Source organism: Erinaceus europaeus, chromosome 7 (assembly GCF_950295315.1).
Source record: "Erinaceus europaeus chromosome 7, mEriEur2.1, whole genome shotgun sequence".
NCBI classification, from domain to species: domain Eukaryota; kingdom Metazoa; phylum Chordata; class Mammalia; order Eulipotyphla; family Erinaceidae; genus Erinaceus; species Erinaceus europaeus.
This window is the reverse complement of record NC_080168.1, coordinates 66,865,944-66,877,686: the sequence shown is the minus strand read 5'-3', so window position 1 is coordinate 66,877,686 and position 11,743 is coordinate 66,865,944. Positions and strand designations below refer to the sequence as shown.

At 59.9% G+C, this 11,743-nt stretch overlaps 2 protein-coding genes across 9 annotated transcripts in view; one reads left to right on the top strand and one right to left on the bottom strand.

Annotated features, from left to right (window-relative positions):
- The first annotated feature begins 1,268 nt into the window (after positions 1 to 1,268).
- YARS2 (tyrosyl-tRNA synthetase 2) lies at positions 1,269 to 8,460 on the top strand. Its single transcript, XM_060194647.1, has 5 exons — positions 1,269 to 2,047; positions 2,836 to 3,003; positions 7,391 to 7,546; positions 7,872 to 8,042; positions 8,244 to 8,460. The coding sequence occupies exons 1-5, from the start codon at positions 1,290 to 1,292 to the stop codon at positions 8,404 to 8,406; spliced, it is 1,416 nt and encodes a 471-aa protein (XP_060050630.1). The 5' UTR covers positions 1,269 to 1,289; the 3' UTR covers positions 8,407 to 8,460.
- Positions 8,461 to 8,782: 322 nt separating this feature from the next.
- The window catches only part of DNM1L (dynamin 1 like), a 28,600-nt gene continuing 25,639 nt past the window's right edge, over positions 8,783 to 11,743 (bottom strand). For 2 of the 8 annotated variants that reach the window (XM_060194631.1, XM_060194632.1), the window contains 8 exons: positions 11,594 to 11,683; positions 11,250 to 11,342; positions 11,000 to 11,056; positions 10,562 to 10,639; positions 9,487 to 9,714; positions 9,301 to 9,410; positions 9,030 to 9,189; positions 8,783 to 8,955 (listed from right to left, as the gene is read on the bottom strand). In XM_060194631.1, coding sequence (XP_060050614.1) covers positions 8,899 to 8,955; positions 9,030 to 9,189; positions 9,301 to 9,410; positions 9,487 to 9,714; positions 10,562 to 10,639; positions 11,000 to 11,056; positions 11,250 to 11,342; positions 11,594 to 11,683 — 873 coding nt within the window. In that variant the 3' untranslated portion in view covers positions 8,783 to 8,898. The remainder of the gene's footprint in view (positions 8,956 to 9,029; positions 9,190 to 9,300; positions 9,411 to 9,486; positions 9,715 to 10,561; positions 10,640 to 10,999; positions 11,057 to 11,249; positions 11,343 to 11,593; positions 11,684 to 11,743) is intronic. The other 6 variants (XM_007531749.3, XM_007531751.3, XM_016191965.2 and 3 more) reach the window with 4 other exon arrangements.

The window sequence follows — 11,743 nt, the reverse complement described above, 5'->3', positions numbered from 1 at the left end:
CTGAGCTGCGGAGCTGACCCGCCCTGCAGACTCTGGTCCTGTGAGGGGCGCCTCTGTGCAGCCTGTTGAAGGAGTCACTGCTGGCCGACAGAACCCCTCTTCTGCTGTGCCAGCACATGCAGACATGGGCTTCGTCGTGTCGGGGCTTCACTGCTCTAGGTGGGAGAGGCTCACCCCATGTGCTGGTGGCTGGACTTGAACCGGCGCCATCCCTCTTATTCTTTTTAATATTTTGTACGAAGCAACGAAATGAAGGACAACTATGGGATGGTTATTAATTTATGCGTGGAATATGAAGAACCCAAACAAACTTGTGAAAAATAAATAAATAAATAATGAAGCGAGCTCTCAGACTGTAAATTGATGGTCACAGAACAAACGGCGGAACTGGGGATGGTGGAGAGGAGTCTGGTGTAAGGAGGGTGTGAAGTCCCACAGCCTTGAGGAACTGGGCACTGAAGGCCGTCAACCAGGGCTGAGTTGAAATGACGATCTTTCCTTTTGAGGGATGGCTGGTTTGGGCTACTTTTTGTAAATGGGGGTTCCCAGCCTATGCCTGTTCCCGGACTGGGAGTGCTAGAGATTTTTCCTTACCCCCAGAACCCTGCTCAGCCCTGACTGATGGTGGTGCTGGGAATTGAACCTGAGACTTCAAAGACTCAGGCAGGAGAGTCTTTTGCAGAACAACTGTGAGGCCTCCTCAGCCTTATTACTACTACTACTACTACTACTATATTATTTTTCCCCAGAGCCCTGCTGAGCTCTCGCTGATAGTGGTGCTGAGGATTGAGCCTGGGACCTCAGAGCTTTAGGCAGGAGAGTCTTTTGCAGAATCACTGTGCTGTCTCCCCTGCCCTATTCTTTTTTATTACTATTATTATTATCATTTTCCCCAGAGCCCTGCTCAGCTCTGGCTGATGGCGGTGCTGTGGATTGGACCCGGGTCCTCAGAGCCTCAGGCAGGGAAGTCTTTTCCCAGAACCACTGTGCTGTCTCCCTAGCCCTTCGCACTGGGCCTGCTGCCCCAAGCCCTGTCCGAGTGGAGCTGCTGGGAACACGGGCCCTGGCTGCCAGCCGGACCCGCCCTCGTGGGTGACGCTATTACGTCGCTAGGCAACGCCTGCGCCGGCCGAGCATGCGTAGAGGAGCACGGAAGTAAACCGCAAGATCAGGCCTGCGCAGGAACTCTCGAGAGCGGTCACGTAACTAGGCAACCGGTCTCGCCCGGAACCGGGCATGCGCGGCGGCACGCGGCGACGGCCGTTCCCAGCAGGCGCTGCGCGCCGAAAATGGCGGCGCCCGTGCTGCGGCGCGTCCTCGGCCGGCGCTGGACTCCCGCGAGGCCCTGGAGGCCGGCGGCGGCCCCGGGGCGGCGGGCGGCGTGCATTCTGGCGGCGTTGCAGGCGCGCGGGCTGCTGCAGACCGTGTTCCCGGAGCACGGCTCCCGCGCGGACCTGGCGGAGCTGCTGGCGCCCGGCGCGCCCCCGCTAACGGCCTACTGCGGCTTCGACCCCACGGCTGACTCGCTGCACGTGGGCCACTTGCCCGCGTTGCTCGGCCTCTTCCACCTGCAGCGCGCCGGCCACCACGCCATCCTGCTGGTGGGCAGCTCCACGGCGCGGCTGGGCGACCCGAGCGGCCGGCGGGAGAAGCGCGCGGCGCTGGACGCCGGGCAGCTGGAGCGCAATGCGCGGGGTCTGCGCGCCGGGCTGGAGGCGCTGGACGCGGGGCACCGCGCGCTCGGGCCGCCGGGCGCCGCCTGGGGCAGCCTGCGGGTGCTGGACAACGCGGCCTGGCTGGGCGAGCAGCGCCTGCTGGACTTCGCGGCGGCCGCGGGCGCGCACTTCCGCATGGGCGCGCTGCTGGGACGGCCGAGCGCGCGGGAGCGGCTGCGGGGCCCGGCGGGCATGAGCCTGGCCGAGTTCCTCTACCCGGTGCTGCAGGCCTACGACTTCTACCACCTCTTCCGCACCTACGGCTGCCGCCTGCAGCTGGGCGGCGCCGACCAGCTGGGCAACATCACCTGCGGCCACGACTTCGTGCGCCGGTAAGCCTGAGGACCCCAGCCACCCACCCAGGCCGCCCCAGGAACTCCCCACCCACCCGGACTCGAGCCAAGGGACTCCCCACTCGCAGGACCCGCGCCTGGCCACTGGGCTCTGCATCTGGGGACCCCGGGGACCCTACCCCCCCATCTACCTAGAACCGAGCCTAGGCTGTCCTGAGACCGCCCCTCCCACACATACAAACACACGTGGACCAGAGCTCAGCCTCAGGGCTTTGCACCTGGGCTGAGGGCTGGTCAGCCTTTGGAGGGCTGTGGCTTGGCCGCTCAGGCCTTCAGCCCCCCGTGAGTGGACTCTGGCCCTCCTGCCCCCACCCCAGTTTTTACCCCTTGGAGATGAGGCTCCCACCGTTCATTTGGCCCAGAGCCACTGCTTCAGTGGTCATGCAGAATGGCAGGTGCCAAAGCCCTGGGTGGGGGCACACTGGGTGCTGAATGAGCAGTGCAGTGGTGTCTCTTTCAGATGAAAAGAAAAGTAAGTTGGACTGAGAGGTGGCTCGGCAGTGTGGCACACTCTTGGGGCTGAGTTTGTGCACTGGAGAAAATACAAGAGGGGGGCTGGGGAGACAGCACAGGGTCTGCAAAAGACTCTCCTGCCTGAGACTCAGGTCCCAGGTTCCATTCCCAGCACCACCCTCGGTGGAGATGAGCAGGGCTCCAGCCAGGATGAGGAGGCACAGGCTTGGGGGTGGACAGGCATGTGGGTGGGGTCTCTGGTAGAAGTAGCCCCTTAGGTCCTGCTGCTGACACACCGCACCCCCTCTCTGCAGGATGACGGGAGAAGATGTCTTTGGCATCACCGTTCCTCTCATCACAAGCACCACTGGTGCGAAGCTGGGGAAGTCCGCTGGCAACGCCGTGTGGCTGAGCAGAGAGAGGACGTCCCCGTTTGAACTGTATCAGTTCTTCCTCAGGCAGCCAGACAACATGGTGGAGAGGTGGGTGCTGGGCCGTGCTGAGCAGAGTCTGCTGATGGAAATGCTGTTTGGGTTGGGGCAGTGTGGCTCACACACTCTCTGAGCACGTTCCCAGGCACACCAGCCAGGACACGATGACCTCTGTGTGTAGGGCCGCCCCTCTTGGCAGTGGTTTCTCAGTCCCCTCTCCCACATGTGGGAGATCATCTGACATATGTCTTTCTCCAGAGTTACTATTTCTCCAGTTATTTTATTATGTTATTGCCCCCAGAGTTATCATGAGGGCTCATTGCCTGCAGGACAACTTCACTGCTTCAGTGGTCATTGTTTTCCTCTTTTGTTTTTTTCTTTTTCTTTAGTTGGTAGAGATAGAAATTGAGAGGGAAGGTGGAGACGGAGACAGACACCTGCAGCTCTGCTTCAGTGCTCATGAAGCTTTCCCTCTGCGGAGCAGGGGCTTGAACCCAGGTCCCTGTGCATGGCAACAGGTGCGCTCAACCGGTGCACCACCTCCCAGTCCTTCATGTTTGACTTGGTAGGGCCCTTTCCGGTTTCGTAGCCATATGCAAGGTCTTACCCTCTTGGCTGAGTAATCTTCCACAGTGTACACAGCCTTCCCCAGTCAGCCATGGCTGGGCACCTGGGTAAAAGCACTTCTCCGATACTCAGATACTGCTGGCCTGCACCCTAATCACTGGCTTTATATTGTGGGCAGATAGCCAGAAGTGGAGTCGCCATCTCACACAGCAGGTGTATTTTTAATTTGGGGGTCAGTTTAATTTGAGGGTCAAATTTTTAATTTCCGTGGATGCTGGGTGCCCACCCGCGGTACAGAGACCCCCGCCCACCCTCGGTCCTGTTTCTTGTCTGAGCACACGGCCCGCACGGCGAGGAGCTCTGGCTCTGACATGCGTTTCCTGGTAGGAGAGGCTGGGCATGCCGCACTCTGCTGGACTCTATGTTTCTGTCTGCCCTGTGAGGTGTCTCCATTCCGTGGTGTCCTCCACCTGTTCTAGTCAGGATGTCTTGCTGAGCATTGGGTGGGCTGGCAGTTAGCTTTCCGTTGAGCAGGTTGCCTGTGTTGGTGATGGCTTCTCCGGCCACACAGAATCCTTTCTGTTGGATGTAGCCCCTTGTTCATTTTTGGTTTTGTTCCTGTGTCACCATGTGGCGATTCCTCAGATGTGTGTCTGTGCTTCTGGGTTCTTTGTTGTCTTTCCTTAATGTCTGTGTTTGCTAAGGTTGTGGTAACTGATGACCCAGGCCCTGTGGAGGACGCTGTCACCCCCAGAGCTCAGCTTGCTGTTTCTTCTCCTCCAACATCAGTTGCTGATTTTTGCTGATTGTGTGTTTTTTTAATGGCTGCCTCTTTATTTTTATTATAGATCTCATTTGTTGGATAGAAACAGAACTTGATGGGGGGGATAGAGAGGGAGAATCAGACACCTGTAACACTGCTCAGCTCGTGAAGCTTCCCTCCTGCAGGTGGGGAGTGGGGTTTGGAACATTGGCCTTCAGATTGGGGTCAGGTGTGCTTGATGGAGCGAGCTGCCACCTGGCCACTATTTCTCTTAATGAGATAGCCCAGAGCCCTGCTGAGCCCTGGCTGACGGTGGTGCTGGGTTTGGAACCCGGTTGCAGATCCCCTGTGCTGTGTCTCCAGCCCCAGCTCCCTGTGTTTTGGCTGTGAATGGTCTTGGGCAGTGTGTGGGTCTCACTCCAGAGAGGAGGGCAGGTCACAGGTGACTCTCGTGAAGTCCCCTTCCCACGGGGAGGGGCAGGGCCTGAGAGGAGGCCTGGTGTCACCTGGTTGAGGGGCTTGTCTCATAGCCCAGGCCTCCCCACTGACACAGCTGGAGAGAGACAGGGAGACACCCCCACCTGAGCTGCCCAGGGCCTGGGCTCCCCACACAGGGCACGGCTCTTCCCACTGAGCCATTTCTGCTCCTGGCTGCTGAGGCTGCTTGGAGCTCAGTGAGGGAGGCTGTGGGCTGGGATGCCAGGTGTGGAGTTGCCTGGTCGAGCGTGCCCCCAGGCCCTGTGATGTGGGTGCAGGGAGCTTGTCACCTGGTTGGGAGGCTGCAGCACAGGAAGCGGGAGGTGTCCCTGCGAGGGAGCCAGGGAGCTGCTGCTCAGCCCAGTGTGTGCTGTCCCCTCCCAGAATCCTCTGTGGGTCCCGGGAATAGCCTTTCACTGGATGCAGAGGCTGGAAGGAGACCTCCAGGGTCTGTGGCTGCAGCCTGGGCAGCACCCCCTGGCACCCGCTTCTTCCGTGGGGCACCTCACCTCAGCCCGCAGGGGCCGGCACTGCCTCATTGGCCTGTCACCTGATGGGAGCTCGAGCGCCCTGGTCTGGAACCCAGGGCCATGAGGCCTGTGGCTCTTTACTCTGCCTGGCCACCGATGCCGGCTTTGTGAACAGCTGACCCCGCTGGGGCCTGGGCAGCTTTATTTTTAATGCCACCAGGGTTATCGCTGTGGCTTGGCCTTCACGCTTACCCTGGCTTCCCCATCCCAGTCTGCGGCATCTCCTTTGTGCTCCCTGCTTGGGCTGGGCCATGTGGTCTGTGCTCACACCCTGTCTGTCGCTTGGCATGGGTGGGGTGTGGCTGAAGCTCCCAAGTGCCCAAGGCTGCTGAGAGCACTGTGTGTGTGCACCCAGGGCCTCCTGCTGCCTCCACAAACATGGTTGTTTTCCTGTTGCCACAGGGTTATTCCTGGGGCTCAGGCACTCTGAATCCATCACTCCTGGAAGCCAGGAGTGTTTAGGGGGGCCTGTGTGAGGGTGTCCCATCAAGCCAGGATGTGGGGAGGATGTCCCCTGTCAGTTGAGGCTGTGTGAGGGTGTCCCCAATCAGTTAAGGCTGAATTAGGATGTCCCTTGTCATGGGGTGCTGCGGGAGGATTTCTCTTCTCAGTTGAGGCTATGGAAGGGTGTCTGCTGTGAGGTGGGGCCGTGTGAGGGTGTCTCCTGTCTATAGGGCTATAGTAGGGTATACATGGTCAGGTGAGCTGTGTTGTATTGTCACGTCGAGTGGGGCTGTAAGGGTGTCCCCGTCAGGTACTGTGGAAAAGAGTGCCCTGTCTGGGGACTCTGTGTTAGGGTATCCCTTGTCAGATGGGGCTATTTGAAGGTGTCCCCTATTGGGGAGGCTCTGGTGGTTGAGGGGGCTGTGGGAGGGCATCCCCTCTGAGGTGATGCTGTGGGATGGTGTCCCATCAGTTGGGTCTGCGTGAGGATGTCTCCTTTCAGGTGGGGCTGTGGGAGGATGTTCTCTCTCAGATGGAATTGTGAAGATTGTTTCCTGTCTTTGGGTTGGGTGGTGGTAGGGGCTGTGGGTGGGTGTCCCAGTCATAGGGTGTGGTGGAAGAGTTTTGTCACATGGGGCTGTAGGTGGTTCTCCCCCTCTCAGTTGAGGCTGTGGGAGGGTGTCCCGTCAGGAGGTAGGCCTGTGGGAGGGTATCCTTTGTTAGGTGGGGCAGTGTTAAGGGTGTTTTTCTGTAGGGGGTGCTGTGGTAGTGTCTCCTATCATGTGTGCCTGTGGGAAGTTATCTCCTTTCAGTTGAGGCTGTGGGAGGGTGTCCCCTCAAGTGGGACTGTGGGAGAGTGTCCCCTATCTGATTGGGCTATGTGGTTGTCACCTGTCAGTTGAGACTGTGGGAGGGTGTCCCCTGTCAGTTGAGGCTATGGGAGGACATCCCCTGTGAGGTGGGTCTGTGGTATTCATGGGGGCTGTGTGAGGGTGTCTCCTATCCACTTAAATTGTAAGGTTTGAGGTTGTGGGAAGGTGTTCCCTGTTAGGTCTGTGTGAGGTGTTCCCCTTCAGGGTGTGGTGTGGTAGGGTGTCCCGTCCTGGCAGCTGAATGAGACTGTCCCATGTTAAGTGGGGCTGTGGGAGATTGTCCCGTCTGCTGGGTCTGTGGGAGTGTGTCCCATTAGTTGGGGCTGTGGGATGGTGTCCCGTCAGTAAAGGCCGGTGGGACTACGGGAGGGTATCCTCTGTTAGGTGGGGCAGTGTGAGGGTGTCTTCTGTCGGGGTGCTGTGGGACAGTGTCCCCTGTTATGGATGGGGTCCCTGTGGGAGGGTGTCTCATGTTAGGTGGGTGCTGTAGGACAGTACCCCCTTTCAGCTGAGGTGTGGGGGGGTGTCCACTTTTACCGGGGCTGTGAGAGTGTGTCTTATGTCAGGTGGTACTGTAGGAGGGTCCTATTAGGTGGGGCTGTTGGAGGGTATCCATGTCTGGTGGACCGTTGGGGACAGTGTCCCCTGTGGAGGGGGAGGGTTTGGGAGGGTGTCCTTGTCAGGTAGGGCTCTGAGAGAGTGTGTGTGGGGGGGTTGTGTGACGATTTCCTGTCTGGTGGGAATGTGGGTGCGTCATGGGCTCACGTGCACTTTCCACGTGGCAGGTACCTAAAGCTCTTCACTTTTCTGCCACTGCCTGAGATTGAGCATATCATGCAGCTACATGCCCAGGAGCCTGAGAAGCGGGGACCCCAGAAGCGCCTGGCAGCCGAGGTCACCAAGCTGGTACACGGCCAGGAGGGGCTGGACTCCGCCAAGAGGTGGGCTGTGCCAGGGTCCCCCCAGGGGCAGGGGCTTTGTGGTGGAGGGCAGGCTCATTTCTCCTTCAGTAGCATTGTGTTTGGAAGGACGCTTGGGCAGTTTCACTCCGTCCTGGAAATGATGGATAGTAATATTTGCACTTGGCCCCTCCTCAGAACTTCCTGGTGGGAAGAGGATGTGTTGTGAGTGTCTGTCCATCCATCTGTTCTGGGCGGCTCTTACTCTGCATACTGAGCTCCCAGGGCTGGACGGGGATCATGTGCTGCACACCATCCCCCGGGGCCAGGCCAGGCCCAGGCGGGTGCTGAGTGTTCCCTGTCACAGGTGCACACAGGCCCTGTACCACAGCAGCGTGGACGCACTGGAGGTGATGTCTGACCAGGAGCTGAAGGAGCTCTTCAGGGAAGCCGCCTTCGCAGAGCTAGTGCTGGACCCAGGGACCAGTGTCCTGGACACCTGCCGCAAGGCCAATGCCATCCCAGACGGCCCACGTGGGTGAGGTGTAGGGGCTCAGGGAATCTGGGGTAGGGGTGGTCACAGGTCAGCCCTCCAAGCACTGGGGTGAGGCCACTACAATTGGTCCAGACCCTGCCCTCAAGACCACTTCTGCTGTGACTGCCCACCCCCCAGCAGCCTGGTGACCCGGAGGGGGACAGGGTATACAGACAATATACTGACCTCTGACCCCACCCCCAGGTACCGCATGATCACAGAGGGCGGAGTGAGCATCAACCACGTGCCCGTGACCAATCCCGAGGGCGTGCTGGTGTTGGGCCAGCACATCCTGCGCAATGGACTCTCGCTGCTCAGGGTGGGCAAGAAGAACGTCTACGTCATCAAGTGGCTGCAACTGGGGTGAGGCCTCCACACCCCTCCCCGCAGCTGCTGAATAAACCAGCCTTGGTCTAGTGGCTTCCTGAGGTCTAGCTTCTTGAGCCGCTTCCAGCTGCTCCATGTCCCCACCCTGTCTGCCCCACTCCCCCAGGGCCCCCCTAGAAGGGTGTGGGGCTGCTTCACAGCGTCAGTCTAGACAGGCAGGGGCAAGAACACTGGGGGCTCCTGGCATGTCTGCTGTCAGAGCCAGCAGCAGCTGTGCTCTTGGGGACAGCAGGGACAGTGGCTGAAGCTCTGGAGCTGGGATGCCAGGATCTGCAGTGTGTGTTCACACGAGTGCAGGGGACATAGGCAGGGCAGGGCCACCCATGGCATGTGCAAAGGAAGCATCACCACAGCTGTGCTGGCCAGTCAGCCTGAGAAACAGCCATTTATTGTGGACTACACGAGTGGCAGGTGTGGGGCCAGTGTCCAGCCGGTCAGGGTCATAAATAGAGTCTGGGCGGGGGCGGGACGCTCACCACAGGTGAGTCTCTCGGATCTCAGCGATGATCTGGCCGGCTCCCTGCAGGGCCTGTGGGAGACAGCAGTCAGGGCAGGCCAGGGGCAGAGGGCACACCCTGGGGGGGGGGGGGTCAGGGCAGGCACCTTGAGCATGTCAGCTGCCTCCTTGCGGCGCTGGGCCATGTCCTCAGATTCAGTGAGCAGGTCGTCCAGCAGCGAGGACTTGTAGAGCTGCCCTACCAGCTCACTCTGCAGTGTGTCCTTGACATGGTTCACCAGGAAGTGCATCACCGCCTTGGGCACACTGTGGGGAGGGGTGTTGGGCCAGCCGAGTGGCTGCATTCCCCACTCTGCCCTGTGTGTGTTCCCAGACACACACCTGTCCTGACACCCCCCACCCCACTCCCGAGCTCACCTGTCCTGGATGTTCTTCCTGACGATGAGGAAGTAGGACTTGATGAGCCGCTCGATCACCTCACAGTCCCGCTGCTCCCGGGCTGACAGCTTCCGGGCTACGGGGACGGGCTGGGGGCAGGGGGCACGCTCAGTCCCGGTTCTGCCTCACACACACGCCCCTGGCCCGATGCTGCCTGCCACTCACCACATCCAGCAGGTTCACGGCATGGCCCTTCTGCGGGCTGGCGGGCAGCACAGGCAGAGGCTTGGACTTCTCCTCAGCCAGCAGCTCCTCCGCCTTCGAGGCCTTCAGCATCCCCCGCCAGCTGCCTGCTGTCGGCTCCTGCACAGCATCTCCAACACCACCACCTCCAGGGGCCACCTGCAAGGAGCCGTGTCCCGAAGCCTGCCCGCCGGAACCGCCCGCTCCTGCCTGTGTGGCAACTGCAGTCAGATGGCCCCAGGGGCCAGACATGTCAAACTGTCTTTCAAACGTGACAAGGAGAGATGGGCAGCAGCTCATCCTGTGGCGCGCACGTTAGCCAGGCGCACCCAGGTGCAAGCCCTGTGGGGCAACTTCACAATTGGTGGTGCAGAACATGCGCTGGGCACAAGAAATGATGAGAGCAGGGAATTCCCGGGCAGCCCTGTGTCCTGGTCACTGAGCTGAACTCAAAGCCCACTCTGGACAACCAGATGAACACAGAGCACATCACAGTCCACACAGATACAGACAGGACAGCACTGTGACAGGTGTTACATCCAGTCTGAGCGGAACCACTGGCCAGAACCTGTCTGCCATGGCTCTGAGCTACAGAAGCGCAGGCCTTACCCCTGTGTAGGCTGAGCTGGGGAGGGGTCTCCCTCACCACAGCCTGGTGCTTCAGCCTGGACAGTACTGAGGGGCCAACTCAAGTCGCCTGAGTGGGCCGTCCTGTCCCGCTCCTAACTAAACACTCAGCTAGGTGGGGGACGCCGCACAGGCCATCAGCCCCACAAGAGCCAGGACCAGCGATGACATTGTGAAGCAACACAAACACATTTTTAGTCTTTTTGCTGCTGTTCTGAATTAACTGTTAAGAGATACGTCAAAACATGCCATTTAAACAAGCGACCTTGCCACACCAGTGGCCTGACACTACCAAGTGCAAACTCAGTCAGTGGCTAAGTCATCCTCTGCACCTTCTAAACTGCAAGCAAAGCCTCCATGTACAGGCTACACTGTCGGTGCCGTGCTCGGCACCACCGCGCCGGTCATGCAGGCAGGGAATCCAACAGACCTTGCCGTCAGCCTCAGCAGAAGCAGCAGGGGAGGTCTCCTGGGGGGCGGGAGCCAGAGCACTGGCCACTTTAGCAGACTGGAGGCAGAAAACGCAGGAGAGATCAAGATGCCAGATGCGGTCACAGACACCCTCTGCAGGCCACCGGGGCTGGCCCGGACCCCTTCCTGCATGCTGCACCCTGGGCTCCCTAGGAAGATCCTCCGTGGGCCCGGTGGTGGTGGTGGTGGGGGGACAGTCAGGTGACAAGTGCAGTCTCCCACTGGATGCCAGAACAGCCCTGGCTCTCCCACACTACTCTTGACCTCACCACTCAGCGCACCCCTTCACTGGGGGGGACGACTCTGGAGGATGGGGCACTGGAACGGAGCACTGCCAGGCATGCCCTCCGCCCTCTGTCTGGTCTGGGTGCAGTGGAGATGCCGCCGGGACACTCACCTTGTCCCGGGATGCGGCTGAGGGCAGTTCTCGTGCTAATCGGTTCCTCCTCTGCTCCTGCACCACAGGGGCAAACAGGGACTCTTGGGATGTGCAAGAAGCAGCTGCTGGTCCCAGCGTCCAGGAATGAATAGCTAAGCCCAGGGCGCTACATCTCCCTTCTGCCAAGGGGAAATCAGCTTCCCCAGGCTGGCTGCTCACTGAGGGGCACAGCCCTGGATGGGCTCCCTCACCTGTGCCCCCAGTTTACCTCGATATTGTTATTCATCAGGCCGCAGGCATCAGCGAAGTCAGGGTGCTTGGTGTTGATGTAGGCCAGCTCAATGGCCACCAGGTTGTGGACCTGGAAACAAGCACTCCAGGCTCTGCACAAGAAGCCCTGCCAGGCCAAGTCCCGCTCCTCTACTGCCCAAGGGGTGTGTACACCAGGGCCAAACCCAGCACCCAGCCTCCATGTAGAGTACGGGGCGGAAGTTCCACCGCATCAGTCTGGATCTCAGGGAAGAGCCCTCTGTGGAGCTGGCCACGGGGGCTATGCAGAGTCCCGGCATGCGTGCATGTTGTCCCCCCACCTCCCAAATGCAGGCCACTGACCATCTCGTTGGTGACAGGCAGACGCTTGCGCAGCAGGCAGGTAACCACCTCCACAATGGCATCATGCAGCTTGGGGAAACGCAGCAGCTCCTGGGGCGGGGGGTGGGGAGGGGGACACGACGACACTCAGCAAGCACAGCCTCCCACCAG